Source organism: Lutzomyia longipalpis, chromosome 1 (genome assembly GCF_024334085.1).
Source record: "Lutzomyia longipalpis isolate SR_M1_2022 chromosome 1, ASM2433408v1".
Classification (NCBI taxonomy): domain Eukaryota; kingdom Metazoa; phylum Arthropoda; class Insecta; order Diptera; family Psychodidae; genus Lutzomyia; species Lutzomyia longipalpis.
The window spans coordinates 43781947-43792368 of record NC_074707.1 but is presented as its reverse complement, the minus strand read 5'-3'; the positions used below and the strand labels follow the sequence as shown (position 1 = coordinate 43792368).

General features: G+C 36.5%; 3 protein-coding genes across 4 annotated transcripts; 2 read left to right on the top strand and 1 right to left on the bottom strand.

Moving 5' to 3' along the window:
• Positions 1 to 7: 7 nt before the first annotated feature.
• On the top strand, positions 8 to 2543 carry LOC129787547 (signal recognition particle subunit SRP72). The gene is made up of 4 exons (XM_055823251.1): positions 8 to 361; positions 450 to 1962; positions 2033 to 2242; positions 2328 to 2543. The coding sequence occupies exons 1-4, from the start codon at positions 253 to 255 to the stop codon at positions 2452 to 2454; spliced, it is 1959 nt and encodes a 652-aa protein (XP_055679226.1). The 5' UTR covers positions 8 to 252; the 3' UTR covers positions 2455 to 2543.
• Positions 2544 to 3324: 781 nt separating this feature from the next.
• On the top strand, positions 3325 to 8841 carry LOC129787565 (uncharacterized). 2 transcript variants are annotated; one of them, XR_008750241.1, is made up of 7 exons: positions 3332 to 3490; positions 3645 to 3802; positions 5509 to 5665; positions 5742 to 6452; positions 6589 to 6988; positions 7064 to 7327; positions 8279 to 8841. XR_008750241.1 is itself a non-coding variant. In XM_055823278.1 (6 exons), exons 1-6 carry the CDS (start codon positions 3424 to 3426, stop codon positions 7242 to 7244), a joined length of 1674 nt encoding a protein of 557 aa, XP_055679253.1. In that variant the 5' UTR covers positions 3325 to 3423; the 3' UTR covers positions 7245 to 7596. The 2 variants fall into 2 exon arrangements, 1 of the variants encoding a protein (XP_055679253.1); XM_055823278.1 differs by lacking the exon at positions 8279 to 8841 and having other exon boundaries at positions 3325 to 3490; positions 7064 to 7596.
• LOC129787616 (diphthine methyltransferase homolog) lies at positions 8835 to 10303 on the bottom strand. The gene is made up of 3 exons (XM_055823339.1): positions 9694 to 10303; positions 9178 to 9617; positions 8835 to 9110 (listed from the first exon to the last, which is right to left on the bottom strand). Exons 1-3 carry the CDS (start codon positions 10268 to 10270, stop codon positions 9078 to 9080), a joined length of 1050 nt encoding a protein of 349 aa, XP_055679314.1. The 5' UTR covers positions 10271 to 10303; the 3' UTR covers positions 8835 to 9077.
• Positions 10304 to 10422: the final 119 nt, after the last annotated feature.

Genomic DNA, 10422 nt, shown 5'->3' with positions numbered 1-10422 from the left:
TTTTGATAGACACGAATAAAAGACATTCTTATAAGAGTTTATTCTTGCAAGAGGGAACAAAAAATAAATTTTTCTCAATTTCATACTTCGAAATAATAAAGTTCCAATAAGTCTCGCAAGTGTTAACGTAATATAATATTCGTATTTTTCGACACCTTCGTGTCAGTTTCACGTAGAAAAAGTACACGTACATAGTAGATGTCCACAAATTAGTCTTGTGCTCTCTGGAATTTATCGGGATTTCAAGGAAAAATGGCTAAACAAGGAAGTAAGGAAACCAACATTAAAAGCCTGTACAATGAACTAAACAAGTTCGGCCTAAATAATGAATTTGAGAAGGCAATAAAAACGGCAAATAAAAGTGAGTACTAACCTCAAAAAATTGTAGCTAAATTGCTCAGAAAATCCAGATGTTTTCATGAAAAATTTGGAAAATCTTCTCTTTTCAGTTCTGAACATTGCCCCGAATGAAGTGAAAGCGCAACAATGCAAAGTTATCTCCTTCATGCAACTCTCCAAGTTTTCCGAGGCATTGCAATTCCTCAACAAGTCCGAATTGCAGGAGATGATCTTCGAGAAGGCCTACTGCGAGTACCGCCTGAATCAGCCGGAAAATGCATTGAAGACCATTGATTCCGTGAAGGAGGAAGAACTTCCGCCTAGTCTAAAGGAATTGAGAGCACAGGTACTGTATCGATTGGAAAAGTTCGAGGAATGCTTTGATTTGTACAGAGATCTCGTGAAGAATACCCACGATGACTACGATGATGAGAGATTAACCAATTTAACGGCTGTAACAGCAAACTTAGCCATTGAGGGATCCAAGAAGGAGATTCCGGAATTCCGTGAGGATACCTACGAATTGTGCTACAATAAAGCTTGCCTAATTGCCGGAAAGAAGAAGTTCACCGAAGCTGAGAAGAAACTCCGTACAAGTGAGAAACTCTGCCGGGAATTCTTGGAAGAAGATGGAGCAACAGAGGAAGATATCAAGGATGAAATGGCCATAATTAAAGTTCAGCTTGCTTACTGCCTGCAAATGCAGGGAAAAGTAAAGGAAGCAGCTGCAATTTATGTGGATGAGCTGAAGAATAAGAAAAATGACACAGCTCTCATTGCTGTGGCCAGCAACAATATGGTGGCCATCAATAAGGATCAAAATGTCTTTGATTCTAAGAAGAAGATGCGATCTGCAATGTCTGAGGCGTGCGAGTCCAAATTAACACTGCGCCAAAAGAAGAATATTGCATTCAATAATTGCCTCTTGGCTCTGTACACCAATCAAGCAGATCAATGCATTAAACAGTGCTCCCAACTTGTTCAGCAATACCCGGATTTGCAGTTCCAGAGCATGCTCATCCGTGTTAGTCAGCTGAGCCGCGAGAAGAAGTACAAGGAAGCGATTGAGGTGCTCGAGAAGAGTGAAATGAAAAATCAACATGGGGATGCTGTAAAGTTTGCCATTGTGCAGCTGCAACTAATGAGTGGGAATCGAAAGGCAGCCGTGGATGTTCTGTATTCGCTGGAAGAAGCAAAATATCGTCCGGGTGTCGTTTCAGCCCTTGTCTCCCTCCTCTTGGGTACTGATGACAAACAAGCCGCCTCCCAGGTGCTCAAGAATGCCGTTGAATGGTACAAAAAGCACAAGGCACGCGTGGAGGATCTCTCAGACATGTGGAGACAAGCAGCGGACTTCCATCTTCGCGGGGGTGAAGCGGAAACAGCTGCAAGTAGTCTAGAAGAACTCTTGCGTACTAATCCGTCAGATATGAAGAATCTAGCACAGCTGGTGATTGCGTATGCGCAATTTAATCCCAAAAAAGCCAAAGAGGCTAGTCGGAAGCTACCTGCATTAGAAACTCTCACCACTGCCAGTGAGATTGATCACCTTGAAGCCACCAATTGGATGATGAGCACCAAGGCTGCCAAGAAAACTGCCCTCAAGTCTGACCAATCGCCAGGGTAAAATTACTTTCAAATTATTTCTTTATATTTTTTTTTGTAAAAAAAAATGTGAATTTCATGCTTTTAGGACTTCTGAGAATGCTCACAAGCTCAAGAAGAGGAGACAGAGGAAACGAAAGGGAAAACTTCCCAAAAATTATGATTCTAATGTTGCTCCGGACCCAGAAAGGTGGCTCCCACGGTACGAAAGATCGACTTACAAGAAGAAACGTGATCGTCGTGTAAAAGAAGTCATGAAGGGGTCACAAGGAACATCATCAGGGGCTGCTGATCAATTGTAAGTTTCCTCTTTATATCCTTTTTTATTTATTTATTTTTGAGAACTAATCCGGTTAAACTTGTTTCTTTTGTGTCCTTTGCAGCGATATGTCGAATGCTGCTAATTTGAACAAGAATTCTCCGAGTCCTGCAGTCCATCAGGAACCTACTCATGGACCACGGCAGCAGCAACGGAAGGGGTATCAGAAGAAGAAGAAGGGACGTCATTAAAAGGGGGATTTATATACAATTTATACATATTAAAAGCTTAATATGCGACAATTTTGAATAAATAAAAATTAAAAATTGGTGCCGGTTAATTTTTTCTTGGATTTCCTTATGCTTATTTCACCTTTTTGCCCTTTTTAATGCATAATTTTGCTGAATCGGAATGTTTAAAGGAAGAAAAGCTAATGAGAAAAAGGAGTTTATTCACACTTATATGGATGGGTCTTTCCATTTTATATCTATATAATAAAGAAAAGTCTCTCTATAATTTCGTGTCTGTACAGCTACACCGTTGGTCCGATCGCGATGAAATTTGGTACAGAGTCTACTGATAATAGGCGGTTTTCACCAACGACATTCATTTTCCCCCCGGAGCCCCCCTTCATAGCGCCCCCATATAAAATTCATGCTTTTTTGACTACTTTTTGAATTTGGCGCCCTTTTTGGTACATTTTGTATAAGAGAAAATGAAACGGATGCATTTTACCGCTATCCGTCTCCCTCACTTTTTCAGTTTTTCGCAATTTTCTCGCGTTTTCCGCCGAGTTTTCCGGCCGGAAGTAAGTTTTTGCAATCAGGAAGCGACGCCGCGTTGAATGGCATCATTGGTTTGAAAAGTTCGCGAAAATGCATTTCCAGAAAAAAAAGTGCGTGTAAAATCCCCAACCGTCAAAATTTCCGCGGCCCCCAAATTCCGCACGGAGGAGCTCCCCGAGGCTCCCAAAGCACCCGTAAGTGCCACAGGAGCCCAAAAAATGCGTTTTATGCCCACAAATTTGGGAAAAAATACGGATATCACGAATTTTGTCGAAATGCAAAAAAAAGTTCGTTTAGTTCAAATTTTATTATTTCTGACATTGACAAGTGCGCAGCTCACATAAAAATACCCCAAGAGTAGCCTCCAGTGCAATCTGTCAAAACTTGTGCAAATAATAGAAGAAGAAAATCAAAATTAATTTTCAATGTGCTAAAATGATAAAAATAAATGTCTATATTTCTACACTATTTATTCTCTTATCGTTGATTGTTGCATCCAAAGGTGAGAATTAATTGTGAGGTGTTCAATATATTGTTCACGAGAAAGCGGAGACTTGAAAGTCAACCCCTTTTTGTTCTTCTGACCCGATTGGATCTACCTTCTTTTTGTGACTTTGTTGATAAAATTATAATTTATTCGCTTCTTGTTCTTTCAGCTTATTCAAATTACGAGGTGAAAATAACATCAAACACACCTGCAGTTCTGGGCTCTCAGGTGACATTCCGTGCTGAATTGTATACAGATGGGAAGCTCGTAGATGATGAATACAAATTCTACTGGGAGGATAATGCAATTCCCAGTCATAGATCTCATGTGAGTTTGCCTTCCTTTTCCTTTCAAATATTGTAAAATTTTATGAATCATAAAAGGGGCATCACATATGGTGGCTGCTTAATATATACCAACTCAACTCTTATCAAACATGCAAAAGTTGCGAGAGATAAAGAAAAAAAGCCAAACAACAATGCCAGTTAGATTGTTGTATTGTAATGCGTAGTTATGTAGTGAAAAATGGGATGAATAAGATCATAAAATATATTTATTCTAGTCAAGATAAAAAGAGAAAAATGTGCAAATTGTTCAGTAAAATTGCAACGTGAATAAATCACGTAGGTGTTGTTATTTGATTATTCAGTTAAATGGGACATGTGCAGAAGTGAAATTTTTGCTTTTGATGACGGAAGAATAGATTTTGCTACAATATGCCGACAATTTGTAGCTAAAGCAATAATTCTATTGAGAGACGTTTGAAGAGGCGGATTTTCGGTTGGTTGGCAAATTCATTTTTATTCAAGATCGACGTTTCGGACTATATAATATAAGTCCTTCCTCAGTGCAATGAGCCTTGAGGTAAGGTTTTACTTAAAAAGAAAAGCTATAGGGGAGACCGGGGTAAAAATAGTCATTTTAGAATTTTCAAATGCCAATTTCTCCCAAAATATAAATCGGAAAAATCGGAAAAAATTAGGGTGCAAAGCCCTACCAACCTATAATTTTTGACAGTAATTTGGAGGTTATCCGATCAGTACTTTAGGAGTTAAAAATGAAAATAGATTTTTGGCCCATTTCCCAAACTTTTGCGTATTGAGAAAAACGCGTTTTCCGAACATTTCCTTCAGCAGTTTTCCCATCTGATAATTTTTCTCACTAGCTGGATTAGTGCAGAAAATGTTGCCAAGGTGTATTCTTCAATAACTTTTAATGATTTTTCTCTACAATTTTTTGAATCAAAACATACCCCTTGGGGTAGATCTAGTCATCCCATGTAAATCATATGGGAGATCGAAATTTTTGACATATTTTCTATCCATTTGTTGCAAAATGGCGTGATTGAGAAAATCGCAAAATTCTCTGTTTTAGTGCGTATAAAAGTGAAATTCCTTGTCGCGGATCAAAAGGTGAGAAGTTTAGCTATCAACTACTATCAATCTCTCAGGTGGAAAATCATTGGAAATGCCGGAAAATTCGACCGACTTTATTTAGCCAACTGGTGACTATATTTACCCGCCGCGTTTAAAAAAAAACAGAAGCGGAAGGGTTTACGAAAAGCTCGAAAACTCATATTTCCCGTGGAGATAGAGAAAAGTGGTCTGAGACAAAGTTGTAGGCCAGGAAATTTCCTATAAGAATGACCTATCGAGGAAATTTTCTTGCCCTTGGGGAATCCTGCAGATAAGGATTTATGCAAATTGACTATTTTTACCCCGGTCTCCCCTAAAAAATTAGTTTGACGAAATTGAGTATTTTATTTCAGTTTTAAATTAAATTACATTAGATAAAAATCCACAGATGATTGCAAAGTCTAGAACTTTATTATCCTTTTTGAAATTAATTTCTTAATGGCTAAATGTTAGTATTTTCTTTTTTTTTAAATAATATTTATCTTCAATTTAACTATTAATAAATCATCCCTTAATTTTTTTTCTAAATATTTATTGAAAGAATTCTTTTTGTTTTTAATATTTTCACCGGAAAAAAAACTTTGAAAATTAAATTAAAAATATTTAATTCCTCAACAGGGTCAAAAAACATCCAAACCAACCTCAGAATGGACATTGAGCTATCCTAGTGATTTATATCCTTCCGGGACGTATGAAGTTCAAGTTTCAGTGCAAAAATGGGAGATTGTTTTCTACATTGAAATTGCCTCTGCCAGGATAGAATTCAACCTCACAAGTTTGTATTTTTTTTTCTTTTTTAAAAATATATTTTATTTTATCAAAAAAAAAATTCCTTTATTCATCTCAAACAGCTTTGCTCAATGGAGAGTTGGAGCTATCCCAAAATGGAACATTGCGCGAAAATGAGTACGTTGCAAGTGATACGTTGGTGGATCATACGATAAAGTTTAAGGAGAGTGATATGGAATTGTTGAAGAATAATGCAACATATGTTCAAACATTCTGGTTTATTGATTGCGTCTACGTTGGCTTTACGGAGAACTACACGCTTTTCAATCAATACAAAAATGAAAATCAAAAATATAACATTGAAACCCTTGTTGTTGCTTCGTATGATAAAATTCCCGAACCTACGACAACAACAACCACCACCACAACTACTACCACAACTACTACTACGACCACAACAACCACAACTTCAACTACTACGACTCCTACTACGACAACTCCCACTACAACAACCCCTACTACCACAACTCCTACCACTACGACACCAACAACAACAACAACCCCTACTACCACGACAACCCCCACAACAACAACAACAACAACCACAGAAAAGAGCATTTCCAAGAGGGAGGCGCCGGAAGATTTAGAGATTGAACCAAATGGAGAGAAGATTTCGCCAGAGAACGCCACGGATTTCCTAGGAACGGAAATTTCAGTCAAAGAGGAGAAGAAGTATACAATTGATCAACCATTTGTGTGCTTTAATCAGTCTACTGTAGCTCCGGATCCCAAGAAAACGTATGGATACTTCAAACGAACAGTTGTGGTCAAACGTGAGTAGAGAAATGAACCCAAATGCTCAAATCAATTAATTAACTTTCTCTCATCATTAAATCGATATCTATTTGTAACCAATTAGCATTTACATCTAGCTTCAATAAATTAATAACTCTTACTTTCTCTACGTAGATTCAATTAAAAATGTAACCATTACTGGCAACAATTGGCTTCATCACGGAGATTTACTCTCGCTTAAAGTAAAATGTTCCGGTTCGCCACCTTTTAAGCATTGCCTTAAAGTTCACAATGGTCCCTACAATGTCACGGGAAATGAGACATGCATCGCTTGGTTGCCAACGGACACGTGTGAGTTCGATGCAACGCATTACTTCCAATTGGCACAGCAATACACGCTCGTTGTGATCATCAAGAATGATGTCACGAAGACGGTTAATCCAGTTGCTGTGAATATTTATGAAGTGAAGAAGCAGTCTCAACTTTCTGTGATCGTTGTGCCAGTGGCATTCACCCTCCTTGCTGTGATTGCGGTCATTTTCGGCGTAGCATATTACATACAGAATAAAAAGAGGTGGGAATTCCCTAAAAAACATTTTTTTCGTGTAACTAATTCTTGAATTACAAAAAAAATGTTTTTCCTTCACAGATCAATTGTCGAAGTGGCTGATTTCAACTTTGGGGACACTCAATCAGTCGATATGGAGTACAAGACCTTCCATCAGAGACTCATTGATAGTGTCCGACAAGCCTTCAGGGAGAACTCTCCAAATCCCGGTCCGTCCCATTTAACAGGTGACTCATCCCTCGCATATGGATCAATGACATAAAAAACAAACAACAACCTGAGAGGGATCTATGCTGAAACCTGTTGATATTAAAATTACGATAATTTGGGATAAAAAAAAGGAGGGTAAATATAATATATTTTCACTATAATGTAGTAGAGCCAAAGCACAGAATAAAAGAAAAAAATAAATGAAAGAAACACAGCTAAGTGCAATGTAAATAGAATGCTAAACAAGCAGTGCAAGGGCTAAGTATCTCTCTCTCTCTCTCTAAGAAATTGGAGATATTAAAGATCTCTTTTTTCAAAATTATATTTTTTAAGAATAAAATAGAATTTAATTTTTATTATAAATTTTCTTTAATATGTTTTGGCATTAAAGAGATCTCTGCAAACTTTTTTGTTATGTTCTATCTGTCTGTAATTATGATAATGTTGAGAATTACATTGGTAAACATTCCAACATTCTTTGAAAAACCCATGATTAATTTAAAATTGATTAAAACAAATACAAAATTCGTGTGTTTTGTACACCTTCTTTCGTGCTTCAGGTGAGTTCACCTATCTGAATCATTTAGGTAATCAGTTAATCTATTTTTCACCTTTCCCTAAAGTCTAATATCTCTCTGAATGATGTCATATCAAAGCGCAAAGAATAAAATTTAGCTTTGTTTCTTTCGAAAAATGGTTTTTGAGAATTTTCAGAAGCTCAATATCGTCTGATCAGGATTAAATTTTAATTGAGCATAAATATTATGACAAAAAATAATAAAATTAGGCACCTTTCTAACCAATTGGCGACAGTTCTTCTAGTCCGATTTTCATTTTAAAGGATGGTTGAATTATTTGAAAAGAATTCTTAAAAAAAAAATCATTTTTAATGAAGACAAATTAGATTTAAAAGCCAACACAAAATTCAAAAACAAATTAGAAAGAATCTAAAGTTTCCAAAATTATTGAATCAATCCTTAAATTAGAATTCTTGAGAGCTTTCAAAAGCTTTAAACTACATAAAAAGTAATTGAATGTTGGAGATTAATGTTTGTACTTTCATCCTGATTGTATGAATTGCAACAGTGAGTATTAAATTCACAAGGAAATATCTGGAAATCTCTCATCAACATCAATGGATCAACTGACTTTATATCCTGCAACAACAATCTATTTAATTCTAGAGGAATTAGAGGAAACCTAAATCATAAAATCATCGTGAAGAGATCTGCAAGACACAGAGAGACGAAGCCTTGTTTAAGCCATATAAAATTAATTAGGTAACAAAAAAAAAATTAGAGATCTTAATAAAAAGTAAATTTTCATCCATAAAATACAAAATCAATATCACCAAAAATTTGTTAATTCTGGTCCTATCACAAGAAAAAAGTTGAAGAAAAAAATAGAATAAGCTGATCATGTTTAATCTAACTTTGCATAAAGCGGAATTAAGTATAAAAAGAAAAAAATCTTTAATGGCATTTTCCTGGATAATAACTTTGGAGCTTACAATTTGCACCGAGGTCATAATCTCTGTAGTGAAAAAGAAAGTCAAACCTTAATACCCTTAATAGATATCTGAGTGAATATGGTGGAGATAGGTGATTAATGAGAATATTAAATCTTATTAAAGAGAATGTACTTTGTAATTTTTGGATTTTTTGATTTAATTTTGAATTTCTTCCAGAGGCGTCTCTTTGATTTTTCCTTTAAAATTTTATCGACAGTTTCCTTCTTCAAATCTTTATAAAGATAAGAGAATCATTACTTACTTCCTGCTGGTTCTTAGCATTGTCTTGGTGTAGAATATCCGTCTATATCCCCTTATCCTGCGTCCTTATGTCATTAACTTTTGCTTGGTATCCTGATCCACACCATTGATCCATCAAAGGCTGCATCCACCTCGTCGTCTTGTTAGCTTCAACAATAAAAAAAATTCTACATAAAAAAAATATTTATTATCAACTGAGTTTGTAAGAATTCACTGTAAGAAGGCAATCGTAGAAGGAACAAGATCCAAAAAGATACTCTTCCTGTTTCCCTTTTATGGGGCACCAGTCAGCGCCGTAGCAGATACTATTGTGATCTCCATTGTACGTTGCTTTAATTTCCGGTGATCCATCAGCAGTGAGGCTGCAGACAGTAAAATTATGATACATGCAAGCACAGAGGATCAAGTCTTCAGCAAAAGGATTCGCTTTTAGGCGCCAAATTCCACCTTTCAGGTTAATGGACTCCAGAGGTCTCCTCAAGGATCTCATATCGAATACCCGCAGATGTTCATCGTAGCTTCCGGTGCAGAAAATATTTGGACGACTTTCGTAAGTCAGGAATGCTGTAACTCCTGCTTCGTGAGATTTGATTGAATGGGTTTCTTTGCTCAAATCTCGTAGATCATAAATGCAGCATAAGGAATCGTCACCACCTGTTAAAATAAATGGAAGAAAATCCTTTTCTTTTCAAATTTTCATTGAAATAAAAGATTTATGCTTGATGCTTACCAGTTAGAACAATATTCGTATCATTCTTATGGAAGCAACACGTCCAAGCTTCATAGGAATGAGCATTCCAGCGATTTACTAAATTTAAAGAGGATTTATCGCTGAAATCCAGAAGCGTAATGCATCCTTTTGAATCACTAAGAAGAATTTTATGCTTCTGCGAATCCCAATCAAGGGACAATGCTATGTTCTCTCTATCTTCTGGATCAATTTTCATTGAATGCCGGCTTAATAGTTGATGATTCTTCTCCCAGGAATAAATGTCAACACCTCCAGAGGAAGTAGCTGCAGCCAAGAGTGGAGCATCAACATTCCTCAACCATTTTTGATCTAAAATCCCATCAGTTTCCTGCTCAAAAAGCTTCTGAACTTCCGTTTCGGTGGTTGCAGCTTCATTGACTGAGATGCTAAACACTATAATTGATCCCTTTCTTTGCTGAAATTCTTGGCTTTTTTCTTCATCCAACTGGTAAGTCCCACAAGAGAAGATATGTTGAAATTCTTGTGGATCCACGCACCATTCTACAGAGTCAGCAAAGTACTTTGTTTGATATTTATAAATATTCTTTATGCACATTTTTAGAGAAACTCGGAAAGTTGTTGTGTTGCTGTCGTTGCTGTTCAGAGGAATGTCATTCTGGTGTAGCTCTTGCTATAACCTATATTACTTACGAATTGTGGGCATAGCAAATTACATCTTTTTTGACTACGTCCGGAGATGTGAATTTG